The 18,441-nt window shown below is 42.0% G+C and overlaps 2 protein-coding genes across 2 annotated transcripts in view; both read right to left on the bottom strand.

Moving 5' to 3' along the window:
• Positions 1-1,410: 1,410 nt before the first annotated feature.
• DCK (deoxycytidine kinase) lies at positions 1,411-11,381 on the bottom strand. The gene is made up of 7 exons (XM_068403443.1): positions 11,116-11,381; positions 9,948-10,066; positions 8,123-8,316; positions 7,321-7,468; positions 6,034-6,149; positions 5,684-5,783; positions 1,411-2,715 (listed from the first exon to the last, which is right to left on the bottom strand). The coding sequence occupies exons 1-7, from the start codon at positions 11,183-11,185 to the stop codon at positions 2,689-2,691; spliced, it is 774 nt and encodes a 257-aa protein (XP_068259544.1). The 5' UTR covers positions 11,186-11,381; the 3' UTR covers positions 1,411-2,688.
• A 1,139-nt stretch (positions 11,382-12,520) lies between these two features.
• The window catches only part of MOB1B (MOB kinase activator 1B), a 36,395-nt gene continuing 30,474 nt past the window's right edge, over positions 12,521-18,441 (bottom strand). Inside the window, exon 6 of the mRNA XM_068403500.1 lies at positions 12,521-18,033. Coding sequence (XP_068259601.1) covers positions 17,956-18,033 — 78 coding nt within the window. The 3' untranslated portion in view covers positions 12,521-17,955. The remainder of the gene's footprint in view (positions 18,034-18,441) is intronic.

Here is an 18,441-nt window from a genome sequence, read left to right as displayed (position 1 = left end):
TCCATTATTATGAAGTCTGCTTAAATAAAGAGTAGCAATACCTAACTGGCACAAAACTACAGAAAATTAAGTTCTACGTACAAAATTGTTGCTGTTCAAGACGCATTTATATCAAGAGAACTTAAAATGCACTATACAGAAAACAACTACAATGACTAAAAACAAAACGAGGCAATATTATGTCTATTGCTCACACACGTACAATTAAAACACTACCAATCAATATCTGGATCTGTACCCTAACTGGAAAAAGCTTAACAAAACCCACATACCGGTTTGGTTCCTGCTCGTGGCGATGACACTCGATTAAAACCAGCAAGCATTTCTAGCCAGTTCCATCAAATTATCTCTTACCCAAGGGAAGAGAAAGGGACACAGCGCTCAAAGACTGAAAAACCACTGTCGCCAGAGAGTAGATAGCAGTTCAGATACCTCTAACAGGCAAAAAAACACCACAACAATCCCGTTTTGTGGTAGCCTGGGAATAGATTTAAGCAAAGAAAAGAATACTGACAAATCTGAAAGTCTGAGGGACTGTCAGAGCTGTGAGGTTTAAGCTGACATCTCCACTTCTGTCCTACATACCAGTAACTCCAGCCCAGCCACTTCCAAAGCCCTGAGAAGCTTGGGGGCAGGAGGGGTGTGTGTTTTGGGTTTGTTGGGTTTTTTTTCTCCGCAGCAATTAAAAGCAGTCTAATAATTGGTCGTGATTTTGCTCCTCCAAAGCCAAACTTGGCAGGCAGAGATTTTGCAAAGGTTTCTGGAACGGCACGCAGATAACCTGCCACAGAACTTCTGTGTGCTCTGTGATGGGTTTGAAAAGAAGCCTTTATTAGGACTCAGACTTGTTTACTCCTCGCAACGAGCACTGTCAGTCCAATTCCTGTAATTAAATCCACAATTTTGACAGCTGAAACCATAGGAGTAATTGCACTGTTAGTCAAAATAAGTTGCTACTGTTCAGACTGTTGCCAAGAATGTTTTAAAGGCTTCTACTACGTGTCTCAAGTAAATCTGAACTGAATCTTCATCCATTCCACCTCACTTCATTTCTGGAGCAGAGAGCTTAAAATCTTTCCTTTTACTAGGCAACCTTGAAGGCCAAAACAAGATTTTCTACCATACTATTGCTGCATTCCACTATAACATAAATATCATACAAAATGCTTACTGATCAGTAAGTTATATATATGATAATTATATATAATCCTGTGTCTCTAGCCCATAAGCTCCTTTCTCACACATGAAAATAATCTGAAGCCAGTCACAGTGTTTCAGAACTCTTAGAGAACTTGGACACCAAATACACTGAGAATACATCATCTTAAATTCATCCATTGTACTAGTATTACGTACCAGCAGTCTACAACATCGATTCTTTTATGAGACAAGGGAGCCAACACTATCGAACACTGAAAATCTTCCCAACCACTTTTATTTTTCAGTCAACAGTTAAAAAACGCCAGCACAATTCCAGCCACAAAGGAAGAAATTCCATCTCAAATTAGCAGGTAACAGAGGCACCACAGTGAACAAGAAAATGCTTTATAATAAAATCTTGCACTCAAAAGCCAATCGTTCAGAAAGGCTAAAAGCAGAACAAAGCAGCTCGTAGAACACAGTACTTGAGATGTGTACCCTGGATAGTTCATATCTGCTGCACCTGAAACAAAAGTGGCTCAGTTAATAAAACAAGATGGACTAGAGGAGCAGCTACTCCACAAAGGTCTTGCCTTCTTACTACAAGGAAGAACAGCCTACTTCAAATATTGCAAGAGCTTGTAGAAGCACCCAGAAGGCCCAGCTAACAAGCAGAGAAGCTAGAACAAAAGCAGGAAGCCACCTCTCACATCCAAACCTGATTGAGGAAAGGGTTAGAAACACGTCATTGACACATGGAGGCCACTTGCAAAGTTCTCTTCTTCCTTTTACGGTGCCCATCAAGCAAACATACTCCTTGACAGGAAAAGAGGACTTAGCAACAACAACAAACAGCTCTGGTTTATTAAGAGCTTAAAAAAATTGGAAAAAAAAAACCCCAAACATGCCAGAGAATGGAAAGCTTCTTAACATCCTAGTTTGCAGTGCACAATGAAAGCAGATGTAAAACCTGATTTGACATCCACAGAATTTCAGCCATACTTGGATCTGTTTTAATTCAGTGTATTCTGTGAAGAATTTCATCTACCAAAATTGTCAGACAACGTTTTTATACCTTACAATATAAAGCTCCAGGTTATGTTAAAATTCCCTCACCAGCAAAAATGGTTTTTACTTTTTTCTTCCTCAGAACAATGAGACACCCATGACAAATCAATTCCACTAAGAAAACATTCAGGAGATCTAAAAATCACCACCTTCGTGAAAATTCAACAGGTACCGGGCACAAAATAAATTTAAAAATACAATAAAATACTCCAGAAGTTATTGGTCTGAATAGAAACAGGCGCAATATTTGGGATCTCTCAGAATTCCAGTATCTTCAGAATTTGTGTGTGTTACTTAATATGACCTACTGATTAATTAAATAATTTCCCTACGCAGAAAGGTTGTTTGTTCCTCACAATTAAATCAACAGGATTGAGTCCTGCCTCTCCAGAGGCCTTCTACAAAAGCAGAAGCTGTACTTCAGACTTTGATCGCACAGATGTTTGGAAAGGTTTGACTCTGCCTGTGCTTCAAAGAGGATTATAACGTGCCCAAAAATTCTTTGACCTGCAAAAAGAAATGAATATCATCAATCAAACGAAGGATTTATCAACAGAAACACACAGCAGCTACATTTACCTCTCCACTGCTTTATGCTTTACCATAACCTACAGAAACAGGAACTGGGATAAATAACTTTAGACTCAGCTACACTATTTCTCCTCCAGCACCAACTTTTTCAGCCCTGGTTCCTGTAATTTAGCAGTTGTGGAGAGAGACGCATTGGAATGACGCTCCTTCCTCCCAGGGTCCTAAACTTCAGAGCTACATTGCAAATGAATTATCTTAAAAGCAGGTCTAACCTAAACACGAGGCAGATAAGGACCACCTGAGATGATCTGTCATTTGGAAAGCACCAAGTCACACCCCCTACCAGAACAGAATTCATATTGAATGTTGATGAACAACCCAAGGCATCTAATTAGTACTTTCTTTGCAGTTTGAGGTTGGCCAATAAATAATAAACCACCACCTAGCAAAACCATAGTACCTGAAGAAATCCAATACTGCAGAACAATGCCAACTGCATGAGAGCTGGATCCCAATCAGGCAGCGTGCCGAGCACTGGGCTAGCTTTACACTTAGAAGTGGGGTCACTTAAGACAAGGTCTTAAATTCAGGTCACTGCCAAAGGTTGCAAGAAGATACCACGCTGAGAACACGCTTCTTGCCACAGGTATATATGCCTTTTCGTTGTGCACCTCCCCAGAAGTAACATAGTAATTACTCCCTCCCTTTAAAGTGTAGGGGTAGGAAGGGGTGGCAGCAAGCACCAGGCCACCTATTTTAAAATATAATAATAACCCAGAGGATACGAGACCCAAGGAATACAGGGCCTAAGCACACAACTCCTCTCTCTCAGTTTCAAGAGCATCCTAGAAACTACACTGTGATACAACTACCTGAAGGGAGGTTGTAGGGAAGTGGAAGTCGGCCTCTTCTCCCAGGCAACTAGCGATAGGACAAGAGGACACAGCCTGAAGCTTCACCAGGGGAGGTTCAGGTTGGACATCAGGAAGCATTTCTTCTCAGCAAGGGTCATTAGCCATTGGAAGGGGCTGCCCAGGGAGGTGGTGGAGTCACCATCTCTGGAGGGGTTTAAGAAAAGACTGGACATGGCACTTAGTGCCATGGTCTAGTTGCCATGGTGGTGTCAGGGCAATGGTTGGACTCGATGAGCCCAGAGGGCTCTTCCAACCTGAGTGATTCTGTGATATAGCCTGAACTGGGAACATTTGCCTCTCTGTCCACTCAAGCTAGACTACTGCACAGAAAGGCACTGACAATTCACTACAGAACATGGTGTTAGTCTTTTGGCAGGGGCTCTCACACACAGAGCGCATCTGCAAACGTTTTGTCCAAATTCTCCGTGTGAAATGGAAACAGGTTTTGGATCACATCCTCCAGCTGGGACCCCCCTTCCTAGTTCAGGGCTCAAGGAGGTCGAAAAAGAAGAGGTCAAATCCCTTCATGTAGAGAAGGGAACACGAAACTGTGCCAATACTGTAACTGGGAAGGTATAATGAGAAAGCCACCCTCCACTTCAGAAAGTAGCAGCAGTAGTACTGCACCATGAACCTTACCACGATTCACACCCCAGGCGTAGTTTCAGGACGGGGCTCCAACAGAGGTGAGAAGGAAGCACAGAGCTCTTGGTCCCCACTAGACATAAGCACACACTAAAGGCCAAAGCACCCAGCCTCATAGGAGTGTAGCAGTTCTGGGACTCCACTTAGGAAATGCCAAAAAATCAGGCCCACACAGGGCTTAGGCTGTTCCCAGATAACCTGGCAGGTTTTACACGCAGGAGTAAACTCTGAAAGCCCTATTGAGGTGCCTGAGCTTGGCCTTCATCTCATGGTGCAGATGGGAAGCACATTCATTCCACAGCTGCACTGTCCAGTCATTCCATCAATTAACAAGCTTTAAAAGAACAAATTCCATGAAGGCTGGTTTTCATCAGGTGAACAGTTCTACTTCTCAGTGGATAAGCCGAGATCAAAGGACAAAGCTGTTTTTCTCATGAGGTAAACTATGTCCAAAGAGTGGAAAAATGTGCACATACCATTGCTAAGGTCTGTAACTCGTTGCAACTACTCAAATAAAAGTCAAGTTGTCCTCAGCTGAATCCCATCAAGACTCAAACACCTGAGCAGTTAAAATGTTGATGGTTTGGCCTAGCTTTAGAAGATATATTACACTATTTTGTGCTAAGGATTAGATCTTCTTAATCTAGAAGAATAAAAACCTCAACTTGAATCCTTTTTATATCAAATAGACATTATTTTTCCATGCCTTCAAATAAAACTAGAAAATACTCTGGATTTATAGTCCGCATTACGTCTTAAAGTAGAAAGCTACATTTGAAAAGTACTCCCTGAAGTTTTAGACCACTGCTTTTGAGAAGGATTTCGAAGCTTAATGCTTGGATCAACATTTGGCTGCAGGTTCTGTAAACTCACCCTTCAATTTCCCCTGTAACAGTTTTGTGCTGTATTTTCACAGCACTTGGCACCAAAGTTCTTTTATTGACTAGCACTGTAGGTTAGACACTTTCACACCTCATAGAAGCAAGACTTTACCCCAGACATCCAGCTCTCTCCATCAACAGCTACCCTCATCCTCTCCCACCCCCATCACATTTCTTAGGACACCTGCACAATGTCAGAAGCAGGACGTAGCAAATAACAGTTCTTTCAAACAGGTGAATGTTATTTAAATGAGAAATTAGATCTGCAAACAAAGCTACTAGTGAAAGTTGTCTCAAAGAAGCCTGGAATATTTCCTTCCCCCATCCTGCTTCTTTTTTTTTATGGAAAATTTATGTAGGAAATAACATGAAGAACCACAGGCTTTAAGTCTAGTCTGACTTCAAAGGATTCTACACTTTGAGATGCAAGAAGTATCCTGAATTCATTCTGACATGCTGGCAATAAAGCTAAACATTCAGTTTGTACTGTTTGTGGAATTGTACCTTTTCAATCATGTGATCGTATCGCTCCTTTTTGTCTTTGAAGTCTTCATTAACATCTAACGTTAAAACAGGGATTTCCTGTAGATACTCAAAATCCATCCTGTATTGGGATAGGAACAAAGAAAATATTATTAGCTGAAAAAAAAGTATACATCACTCAAGTCTCTGTCAGCATTTTTGTTGTTAAGAATCCCATGAAACAACTGCACGTATAAATTATGGCCATCAATTCTGAATATAAAGCAGCTTGAATTTACAGTGTGGCTCCTAGGATGTATTACTGATTCTTGAACATTCTCTTCCCCCAGCACCCCAAGTTAAATTCAGCTGCGTGTTTAAACAAACCCTACCGCAGCGTCCTATGCTGAAGCCAACTTTCGTGTTTGTAGTGGAGCTTCTCCAGATATTCAATGGGGATTTCTTGCTCTTCATCTCTTCCACGCAAGTAAATCCTGTTCAAGCATTTCTAAAGGCAAAAGGTAACACAAAAAAAAAAATATTGGTTGTTTTTGCAGACCTACAGAGGAAGTCTAGTTTGCTTAAGTTTTTTTTGCCTACTGTGCTCAATATGCCACCCTTTGCCCAAGATCAATATTCAACTAACTGTCTTGTGAGCATAGAAACATTACACCATGTTCAGCTGATGGAGCCCATAGACTACATACAGAAATCCAAGAAGGACCCAAGGAAATGCATCACATATTTCTCCACTACAAGGAAAAGTCTCATGTGAGCTCTTTATTAAAAGAAGGGATACCAGCACATTGCCTCAGAAGAGCACAGAAATACCCATTTGACATTACACACAGGCATTCCAAAATCTCATATATTTCTGGCTCTTAGCAACCCACTTTTCCAATGTGGGAAATCATTTGCTCCTGTCCTGAACAAAGCCTCAATAACAAGCCAATCAAAACTGCTTAAAACTGTTGTACTTCGTAATTTAGATATATGTTCTTGACTTAAAGAGAAAAAAAGGCCCTCAAGAGCGAGCCTAGTCAAAAAGCCCTCAGAGAAACTCTAGCATGTTACATTACACAGTTGTTCACAACAATTAAAAAGATGAACGCATGGAAGTTGGAAGTAAGGAAGTATGGAAGTGGTATTTTCTGGTTTGCTCTTGTCATATATTCTGTTTTTATATTTATAAAGTCATTATCACCACATTTTATTTAAAAATACAGAGGCTACATTTGAAAGAACATTCTTTTCTGAAGTATTTCCAGACTGTATTAGTCATAACTCAAATATTATAGTCTTCAGGGGACTACTACAATCTGAACTGAACTCTAATCATCAGGACTCTTACAGTGAAAGATAAGGGTAGCTCAAGATTTTGAGAAGATGACTTTTCAAGGAGAATTTCTCCACTGTCTCCTTGCCTGAGATGTTCAAAGCAATCCCTAAAACAAAGATACAGAAATCCCTAAAACAAAGATACGCACAGTTGTGACCTTACTGGAGTTGACTGCAAGCACTTATTCCTTTATCATAAAAAAGGTCTAGAATCACAGTTAAAATATACATTTTTTTTAAGAAAAAAAATACTATGGAAGCATAGACAGAGATCAAATGTTACAAGCAAGGCGTAGAACGTACTCTCATTCTCTGTGCAGTCATAATTTTTTATTCCTCACCTCAGGAGTGGCTCTGAGATAAATGATCCCATCCAGCGCTAGGCTTTGACCTAACTGCTTATTCATCCAGTCGTGCCAGTCTTGGTAAATAGTCCACTCAGTTTCATTCATGCAATCAGACTCATATAAACTAGCCGCAAAGATGTATCTGTGAAGACAAAATAGTTACATAAAAACCAAAATTAGCTGGAATAGTTATCACTTTGTTTGCCTGAAGTGCTGCACAACAACAGTGTCCACAAAAAGCAGTAACATTTGCAGCTCAGTTACCTGTTCACCACCGCTGGTTTGTTCACTGGGGTCATTTATTTACAATATATTAGAACACAGTGAACACCTAAGATTAGGTGATGGGATTTAGGTATCAAACCTATCCAAAAACAGAGGGTGCAGCAATATGAAATAGCTAGAGCTGTTCCAAGAAGCCTAAAAGAAAACAAGATTAAGTGACAAAGAAAGAAAGTGCTCTTGACTCTTCTTGATGCCTGCTCCCCTCTTCTCTTTGAAGGGAAAGGTGTATGCACAAATCATAACAAACCTACCCACAAAGAATGAGATACTACACAGAGTTAATCAAGGTTATACAACAAAGCTACAAACCCTCAAATCAGTAATTCTACTTCGCTGTCAACACCAGTGAGAGAAAGACAACAAACCACTTACTGATGTTACTGTGATTCACCAGTATCAAAATTATGACAGAAGGAGCTACAACACTCAGTCACACTCTGCTTTTTAGTTATTTATGCATTTTACTTAGGAGAATTTTGATCTTCACTTCAAGGCCTTCACTCCAACATACCTGTCGCTGTAGACAGACCGCTCGAAGAAGACCACAGGATTCTCCACCTCTTTGAGTTTGCCATCCAGGGACCTGAGCTGAGCCCGGAGCCTGCTGAGACACGCGTAGGTCTGGAAGGTGAAAGCCCACCTCTCTGGTTTCTCATACATCCTCCGAAGCACGTTTCCACCACTCTTCTGTGAGGCAGTCAGCTCCTGGTTTTAAATGAATACAGTGACCCTTTAAGTTAGGGAAGTGGATGATTAAGGTAAAATAGAATTGCTCTACTACATTAAAGCTCTTCAGTCTTTATTTCAGGTTTGCAACCACATAATTTACCTCCCAACCCTGTTTATGATACAGCCATAAATGCCAGTAATGTTATTCTTCCTATGGCACCGAGCTGAATAAGCAACTCTGCAATCTACGACGTCAAAAGGCTCAAGTGCTGAAACACTTGGATCACTATTTACAAGCTTTAATAAAAGCACACATCCTATCACCAGTACAAAAAGTCAACAACACTGTAGAAAAATCCATGCTCCTTTTACTCTGACAAGGGTGAGTTTAAATTTAGGCTCATTTTGGTTTTTTATCTATTAATTACTCTTATGACAGCAGCAGCTGCTGATGCAGCACCTTAAGATATGATTACACTCTCATTCGACCCGGGAGGTTCAGAGCAGACACCAGGGCAAAGATCTCCCTCAGCCCACGAGGGAGATCAAGCACCTCGAGCCAGCCACTAAAGCTCATGGAAACAGCAAGCTGTGTCCCCATTAACACCAACTCCAAATATTGACATGTTTTCAGAAACCTCGAGATAGAAGGTCAACCCCTTTTCCCAAGTCGGAAGACCCTTATTTATCAGTTTCAACAGTAAGAAATAAAAGATATAGAACGAACCTCGGGAAAAGATTCCCATGTCCTTGAAAAACACTCCATTAAGAAGCACAGCACTAAGCCATCTGAAGTATTTAAGGTGTAACTTTCTTAAGAACTAACTACAAAAGCAGTAAGACACACCTCTTTCTATGAACACACACACGTAAAAAATGAGCTTCACAAATCTTTTTGTACTGTGGGATGATGAAAATACCAACTTTATTAAAGACAGAAAAGTGAAAGTCTACTTTTTGCTATTAAAGTATATAAAAAAAGAATGAAGATCTTGCATGCTGATAACTTTTCTCAGAAAAGGGAATGAAAAAAAATAGGCAAAGGCCTATTGTTCAGGCTGTACAATGTTCTTACTAGAAAGAAAACTGATGCGTAGCAGCGAGAAAACAACACGCCTCCATTAAAAGTTTACATTTAGTTAACCAAAGAAAAAAAAAGAAGTTAAAAAAGAAAAGTCTTCTACAGTTCATCAAGAGCTGCCTACACAGCCCTGACTTTGGCCACTAGGTAGCAGCTGGATTGCCAACAGAATTACAGGTAGCTGACAGAAAAAACACCACTAGAAACAAGTTGGCAGTAGTCCATTATTTCCTTTAGGCATTTTAGAGGACACCTGGGCAACCCTCTGCTCTCACCTGGTTAGTTCACAGTTGCTAAATGTAACTTCTGCCTAACTTTTTTCCATCCCTTGCTTTATACATCAAATAGAACACGCTTGTACCGCTTGTATAATTTACGTCCTGGTGTTGGATAACATTTATTCTATAATACACCGAGCAGACTGGAAAAGAGGAACTCAAATACTGATAAGAATCAGGGAAAGTATTGCTATCACGGACATGTTCTAAAACACCTAGTCTATCAGATGTGTTAGTCTTGTGAAAATAGAAAAAATTTAACTGTTTGGTTGATTTTTTTAAAAAAGTTTCACCTTAGTTTCTTTTACCTTACAATCGTCTTCAGAGTTTTGATGAACATTGCACCATCTAGCTATAGGCTCAGGAACAACCTCCCATTCCTCATCGGCCTGTTTGAGAATATTCACAAACGTGGATTTCCCTGCAGCTGTAGAAAAAGCATTCAGTCAAAAAACACCCACAGTGTCGTTATTTAACTACAACACAAATCTGGTTTCAAGTCCCATAAACGAGTCTCCCACACTCATGTCCTGTTGACTTCGTGACAAGCATGAATCGAAGACCATTGTGTACCACAGATCAGCAATTAATTGAGCAACAGGAGGTTTCATTTTTATTTTGTACCACACAACACCAATAGCCAAGTTCACAAAAATCACTAACAACAAGTCTCAGCCAGATCAATTATCTAAGTTCTAGAACGCTACATTTACAATTAGAACATTAAGTCTTAAACTTTTAAAGCTACTTAGAGGTCCAGTCTCAGGCATGAAGCTACAGTTTTCGTAAGTTATTCTCGGAAGGAGGGGGGAAAGCAAGCAAAACAGTTAAACAGGCTTCTCTTCTTAATTAGTAGGAGTATTGAACCTTAGAAGTTTCATAGAATCACAGAACGTTTTAGGGACCTTAAAGAACATCTAGTTCCAACCCTCTGCCACGGGCAGGGACACCTTCCACCAGACCAGGTTGCTCCAAGCCCCATCCAACCTGCCCTTGAACACTGCCAGGGAGGGGGCAGCCACAGCTGCTCTGGGCAACCTGGGCCAGGGTCTCACCACCCTCACAGCAAAGAATTTCTTCCTAATATCTAACCTAAATCTCTCCTCTTTCAGTTTAAAACCGTTCCCCCTCATCCCATCACTCCACACCCTTGTCAAAAGCCCCTCTCCCGCTTTCCTGTAGCCCCTTCAGGCACTGGAAGGTGCTAGAAGGTCTCCCTGGAGCCTTCTCTTCTCCAGGCTGACCAGCCCCAGCTCTCCCAGCCTGTCTCCAGAGCAGAGGGGCTCCAGCCCCCTGAGCATCTCCGCGCCCTCCTCCGGACTCGCTCCGACACCAAACAAGTTTGACCCGACGGTCTGCGTTTACACAGGGGTTTTACACCTCAATCAGCCCACGGCGGGAAGGGCCGCGCCCGCAGGGAGAGGCCGCGGAGCAGCGCGGTGGCCAAGCCGCCGAGGGGCCGCCGCCCCGACTCACCGATGTTGCCCTCCACGGCGATCTTGGTGACGCCGCCCGCCAGCCGCCCGCGCTTGGGAGGGGTGGCCATGGCGGCGGGGAGGCCCGAGGAGCCGTGACGGGGACGGGACGGGACGCCGCCGCCTGCGCGCGAGCCCGCCAACGGCCGCGCTCGCGCCCGCCTTTCGAACTTGGCGCGCGGCGGGCCTGACGTCACGGGCGGCGGGGCCCGGCCCGGCCTTTTTGGCCCTGGCGGCGTCCCGTACGCGGCGCCGCGGGCCGCCCGCTCTGCCGCCGCCGCCCGTGACGTCAAGAGCCGGCAGGGCGGGCGGTCGAGCTCGGCGCTACGGATCCAGGCAGGGCTGCGGAAGGAGGAGCGCATCGATGGGCGGGCGCCACCACTGCCACGAGTTGCTCGGTGCTCGGCTCGCCCCAAGGCCAAGCTTCCTCGTACACCCACACAAAGGGGTGGGCAAAGGCCACAGCCGTCACCGAACGGCGCTCACCAGCAGTTGTTTAGGTTAAAAATCTTCCAGAAATACCTTAGCGGTGACACGCAGGGTGGGTTTAAAGGAGATCAAGGCCACTTGTGTAAAGGGTTATTGCTGAAAACGCTAAAATCCGCCCCAAAAAGCCACCAAACCCACACTTGGCAATGCATACAAGCATGCAGGTTCTTGGAGGACCAAGTTAAACAGGGATAAACCCTCAAATCCATGAAACGGGCAGCGAGGCAGTCGTGACCAGCACACGCGCTCGTCTCAAACCGCGTGTGACAAACCCTGTCCCTCAACCACACGCCAACCCCATGATTTGTGGGGAGTGAAGTAAAAGCGACGTTTTTAACCACTTTTTTCCAACCCGATGGCACCAACCGCTTTCCAGCCACGCGTCACAGATGACTTACCACTGGACGGGGTGCTTCAGGGTGCGAGAGGAGACGGCGGAGGGCACGCAGAGGGGGGGTAGGAAACCTGGAGCGCTGCAGCATCAGGGTCACGGGAGGCTTTTAGGGGAAAGAAAGAAAGAAAGAAAAAAGCAAAGCAGAGGCACCCGTGCTGCTGAGCACGGCCACAGCGGAGTGTGTATTTCGTGTGGACACCCTCCTTGTAGCAAAGCTTTCAAACCCCCCCGGGATCAGCACCAAGAGGCATTTAATGCAATACTAAACTTGTTACCAGTAATCCCAGTTGAGCTCCATCCTTACCAGTTAAGTTCAGGTCATGAAACAAGGAAATTAAAAGGATATCAGGTTGATTTATTGCTATCGTGTCTGCCTGCAATGCAAATATTCACAAATTAAGACAAGGCGATTACAAAAATCTAATTTGTGTCATGTTTGTATGTGTACAATATACAGGAAAAAAAACATCTACAAGTGGAAGATAATTCAGCACCAAGTTCAAGAAGGAAATCAAGACAATCATGGTCAAACATAGCTATTTATTTTCTCTTATAAACAGCCTTCAGTTGCTTATTGAAAAAAATCTAGAATTTAAATATTTCATCCCGTCACATACAACAATCTGTATACATTATTTACAACTCTCAAATAAACATGTTGCAGATTTTTCAGACATTCAACTTTTTTTTTCTTTTTTAATCAAAAGCTGTTCTCATTTAAAACTAAAATACCCATCAGTGACTACAAACTGAAGCGATATTGGCACAGTTAGCTTACAGTAAGGGTTCTCATCTTGCATTTTGTATTTTACACCGCGTTTTCTCCCGTATATTTTAGGATTCTAAAGGAGGAGGAAAGGTTAGTGTTGCTTTCATAATATATATATTTCTTTTTTCCTTCAAAAATGGCCTTTTATTGAAACCTCATTCACTTTTATTGCATTCTCTTCCATCGCACATCAAGGGATGTGCTTCTAGGTACTAAGCAACACAACCACAGCACATCTAAGTAGTAAAACAGCCATGAAAATAAGTGTTCCCTCCGCGACACGTCTCTGAAAAATGTTGCAAACGTACAAAAATAATGAGTATAGTTTAGTGGCTATAAAAATTAATCTCCCCTAAAAATACAATACTCTATGAACAATTTAGGGAATTGGTTTCTTCAAATAAAAACTAATTTCTTATTTACCTAGACTGCAATCTTAAGCTGGCAAGAGGAAATTGGAAGGAAAGCAGGAAAATAAAAAGGTTTAACACTTAAAATAATCAATATTAGTCTCATGGTAAAAGAGAAGGTATCCAGGAAAAGATGACAGGGATCCAGAAAACTGCTAGTGGTTTTAGTCGTGCAGTTTGGAAAAAAGACAACTGATATCAGCAGTGAAGGAAACAAGATTCAGTGTGACAGGGAATCTTTGAGGAAAAGAAAAGCAAGGAGTCTGCGCCCGTGCTGCAGCTTTTGAAACAGTCCAGCTGAAAGGGGGCAGTTTATGTACAGTAATACAGCACCCTGGCAGGTAGGAAGGGGGAAGAGGCTTGCAAGGCAAAGAAGGATCCAAAAAAGAGGTTTTTATAGTAAAAATGTGTGTGGTGAGTGAGGAGAAAGGGAGGGGGTGCAAGAAACAGGAACAATCTGAAAGGGAAGTAAAGTCCATAGCAGCAAATAGGTGTCCTTACCTGTTACATGAGTGTCAGGGAGACAGGGAGAGCGTTCAGCTCCTAAACACTGAGTAAGGACAGTGCTCCTCTACATCTTAAAGTAAAAGCAAAAGCTCCAAGCTCTACATTGCATAGTAAGCAGTAAAAGAAACTTGATACTTGCAGACGGGCCACCTGCCCCTCAAAACCTGTCTTCTCTGTCCATCTACCACTCAGCTACCTGCGACAGCAGCACGTGGCATCTGTATCTTCTATTCCTGTGATGAACTTGTATCCCTGACTTGAATTTGAAAGACATGCAAAGTTATTTCTGCCAACACAATGTGCCCACACCATCTCAACAGCGTCAACACTGGCGTGCTTAGCAGGGTTTGCCCCATCCCGTCTCGAGGTAGATGGGCTCCTGAAGTTACCACCTGAACCACTGACATGGTGTAAGATGCTGGTAGCTGAAAACCACCATCAAGCACAGAATTTAAGGACCTAAGAATGCCAGCACTGCCAGCCCAGCCTCGTTTAACCCCACCTTCCCCTCCCAACAACAACAAAGCTCAAAGTTCTTGTCCCAAAGCACTCATGACACGTCACAGCGTCCATCTGCAACATGATGGAATCCATCCAGATTCCACTTGTACAACGTGGCAACTTCTGTTTAGCATTTCAATGTGCCCTTACTTCCAGAGTGTAAACACACATCAACTTCTGGTCCCACATCTTTTTTTGAGGCAAAAAAACACAATTAGAAGCTGCAAATATAAACAGCATAGGGATACTAAGTCCCAAACACTGCGTACGTAGCTTTAATGTTGTTATTTTCAAGTGTTGTATAATTAAACGACGTCTTCATACAGCTGTCAGGCAAATCATGATCTCCAAGCTTTTATTACATGCCTAGAAACTGTTCTGTAAAGCGTTTTCTACGGCCAGATGCTAAATACAAAAAATACACTATGACATAAGACTAATTTTTTTACATAATACATTCTAATTCTGATTGGCTGAACTGCAGCAGATGCCTCTGAATTTGCAGAATTGGCTATTTAAAATAAAAATAATAAAAAAAAAAAACACCACATCCAAAAAAAACCCAAAAAAAACAACCTTCCAGAGCAGAAATATGCCAAAACTGAGAACTACTGCACTGGCATCACTCTCAGCAAATCCTCACTTGTAAGGATTTTTCTTTTGAGTTTCTTGTTGATATATGACAGCAAACCAGTGAGACAGCTTTAAATCTAATGGAAGATATCTCCTATTTAGCACCTTGGAGCAGGCTTCTGCCCTTCTCACTCTTGTGTCTTGCTGCAATGGGATAACACGAGCTCTAGCACTGGTTACAAGGCTCCTCTCCAGTCAGAGTTACCAGCTCAGTGAACGTGCACACGCAGCCTCTTGAGCAGCGCTGACTCAACTCAGCAAAGCAGTTTTTATTGGGATGTTTACACCATTTTTAATATCAAAACTGCACCTGCAGCGCTCTTCACGCCTCTCTAGCTGGAAATTTCCAGTCATTAAACACTCCTCAGACAGAAGCACGCCTAAAAGGCTGTGTGTGTAAGACCACGTTCTTAAACTCAGCTTCCTGCTCAACTGGAGTCTGTTTAAAATCACGCAGTTCAAATTTGGGAGTTAAGCTGCTTTGCGTGGTCAGGTGGATGCTGACTGCTCCCACAACGCTGAAAAGACAATATTCAGTCAGAATTGCATGGGGAAGTCCAATGTTTGCCACACCAGGTATCTCCTACAAAGAGCAGGACTGACAAAAGCATTGGGGTGAATACTGCAGCCAGAGGCAACTTGCCAAAAGAAAGGAGATTGTGCTCCTGCTTCTTGTTTGCTTTTGCCTCTAATTTTCTTATACCTCGTGCATATTTTTCCACCTCCCTGAAGAGGTAACAGACATTGAGTATCTCCCCTCTTTTCCTCCCACGTGTGTGTATGCACACAGGAGAGTCAAGATCCTCACTGCCTGAGAAGGGATAAGACCTTATGGCACCTTTTTTAAACTAGGAGTTTAAAACTAGTTTCAGGGAAAGCTCTCTGCATCATCAGCTTGACTCAGTGTGGACTGTGTTAACTCCAATCCAAGTTGTTAAGAAAAATACAATATAAAAGCCCTTTCCTTTGACATCCACACATTAAGATTCTGTATGATATAAAAAAAAAAAAGCCAAAACATAATGATAACTGCAAATTTCACTTGTCCTTTGAGCAGGTTATAACGGGCAACGACATTAATCTGCAAAGGAGCCAAACACATTCTACATTTTGTTCATAATGAAGCTTCGAATGAAACCAAGGAGTCATAATTATGAATACTAACTGCAGGTGTTGTGCAAGAAGCCTCTCTACTTCACATCAGTGTAGCCAAACCTAAATTCAGTATGAACACCACTGCATCATCACTCTTCACTACACCACGCTCCATGTTTCCATTTCTAAGCAAGCAGCAAACAAGTACGTAAGGCCAGTTTCTAGCTCAATACTAGGTTTACTCAATTGTTCTCAAGTCTGTTCAGGGGGAAAAAAAAAAAAAGGAGATGCAGAAGAGGGAAGAAAACATTAAATTGCCTCTCCAGGAAGCAGTGTAAGCAGACTAGGAAATTTAACTCCATTGAAGATAAGATATTATTTTAGATTTTCTTTAAGATATTCTTAAAATAACCTTCAGATGCTTAAATTATTTTAAGATACTCTTAAAATAACCTTCTGAAATACCTCATTTTAACTCAGAAGTAGTGATTCTAGTCTCCCAAATGAGTATATGTTTATAACTGTGCTTAGATGTTAATTAGCTGGCTATACTAATGGCCACTTAAATATTTTGCAGGCTGCTGTACAGTATTTTCCACTTGCCTCAGGATTTTCAGCACACAAAATGTAAGCTCAACTTTCCTGTCGCACGCTAACCTTGGCTCCACCTGTAAATTTTAGAGGTTCAAGAGTCAGTTAAGGTTTTCATGTTACTCAGGTCTAAAAATGGCATTTTTGCAGAGTCACAATCTAGCAAAGCCTGGCACCATCATCCATGGACCACCGCAGAGGTTAACTTCTCACGGGCAGTTCTCATTTCTGGTTTGAGAAAACACAAGGCTAGAGAGGCAAAGACACTAACCCAGGTCAGGGAAGGCCACAGTATGATTAAGTTTTCTCAGAAGCAGAAGCAGCACTTCCCAAATCACAAACCACTAAAAATTCACCAGTATGTTCCTACTGCTTTTCCCAGCTGCTGCAGTTCCTTGGAGCTGGGCTGCAATTTTAAATGTTGGAGAACACCCTCACGCTAACGTAAATCCAAAGTGGTCCATGAAATTATATTCCCTCCAAGCTACATTTCCTACCACGAAAAACAACGGCCACCAGAACTCCTCCACAGAGCCAGGCTTTTTATTCACAACTCACATCATTTCACTAGCTATTTTTCAAGCCAGATTTTTCTTAGTATTACCCCAGTGCATTTTTTTTAATATTGAATATTTTCCCTAGCTGTATTTGTGCAAACTAACCGTCCATTTGGCAAACGCTAGGAAACTTAACAGGAGTGACTGACCCAAGCTGATGCTTCCCTGTTAAAAAAATAAAAGCAACTATGAAAAGCCAAAACCCATGGCAACAGACATGTAACTACTTGCTAAGCACAGGTTCTTTGTCATTTTGACACCACCTTCATCGTTTCGATTTAGTGACAACTTCACCATCACTTTTCTTTATAAGAAATATCTAGTTGTGAAAAATTCTGTATTAATCTCTAAAAAAATAAGACAAATATTTGTATTAAAAGCTGGAGATCATTGATTTCAGTAAGTTATGGCTTTTTTTTAGTGTAAGCATATATATATTTTTCTAAAACAAGTATAAGTGTCCTGGGTGTTAGTTCATATTTTCTGTTTCCAGCAATGTTCAGTATTGTATGTGCTTTGCACCTCAGAAGTGAGTCTGCCAAGGCACTTAGAGAATGTAAGCAAGTCTTTTAGGGACTTCATGAGAATGGGCTACCACTGACACAACACAAGAACCCATCCACCAGCAGAGTCAATCCCCCAACCAAGCATGTTTCCTTTATAAACACTCAGCACCTGCTAAAATTCCACAATGAGTAACAACAATCAGGAAAAAAAAAAGCTATTTACCGCGTGTCACTAACAGAGAAAAGATTTCCCCTAATAAAAGCACAGAAAGTAGATCTTCGCTGTCATTAGTAACAGCACAGGGTTTTGTTTTTTAAAAAAAAACAAATGAACAAAAAACAAATACCACACGCTTGCTTAAGGAAACAAGTGCCTTCAAGAAATCCTTTTATCTGTCCTTAGAGGTGAGTTTTTCAATCAGTTCTTGGAGCGGTGCAAGTTCTCTTCTATCAATGAGGTTGAATTCCTGTAAGGAGGATGAGGAGAAAGACACACATGCAGAGTTTGGTATGTGCAGCTCAGGTGAGAAGTCTTATTCAGACAGAAGTTGTTTGGAAGTAGGATTTTTGAGTCCAGGCTTAGCCACTACAGCGTTTGCTGCCTGTCTGCTGTTGGCTGAACAGCAGGGTTTGGCTGCCTACAGCTTTATCCCCCACTTAAAGGAAGGAAACATGAGAATATGATATTTTTTTATAAGGGGAGAGGGGGAATGTAGCTTTCAAGCAAGCACACTCTCTTCACTCTACCTTCAGACGCTGTCCTCCCTCTTTCTTTTGTTAGGAATTACTGTTCTACTGAATTATTTAGGAAACACTTTTCAGTATTCAATTTTGTAGCAAATGAATACTTTGTTGAAAACTTTTCCATTCCTTGA

This window comes from Nyctibius grandis, chromosome 6 (genome assembly GCF_013368605.1).
Source record: "Nyctibius grandis isolate bNycGra1 chromosome 6, bNycGra1.pri, whole genome shotgun sequence".
Classification (NCBI taxonomy): Eukaryota; Metazoa; Chordata; class Aves; order Nyctibiiformes; family Nyctibiidae; genus Nyctibius; species Nyctibius grandis.
This window is presented reverse-complemented; position numbering and strand designations above follow the sequence as displayed.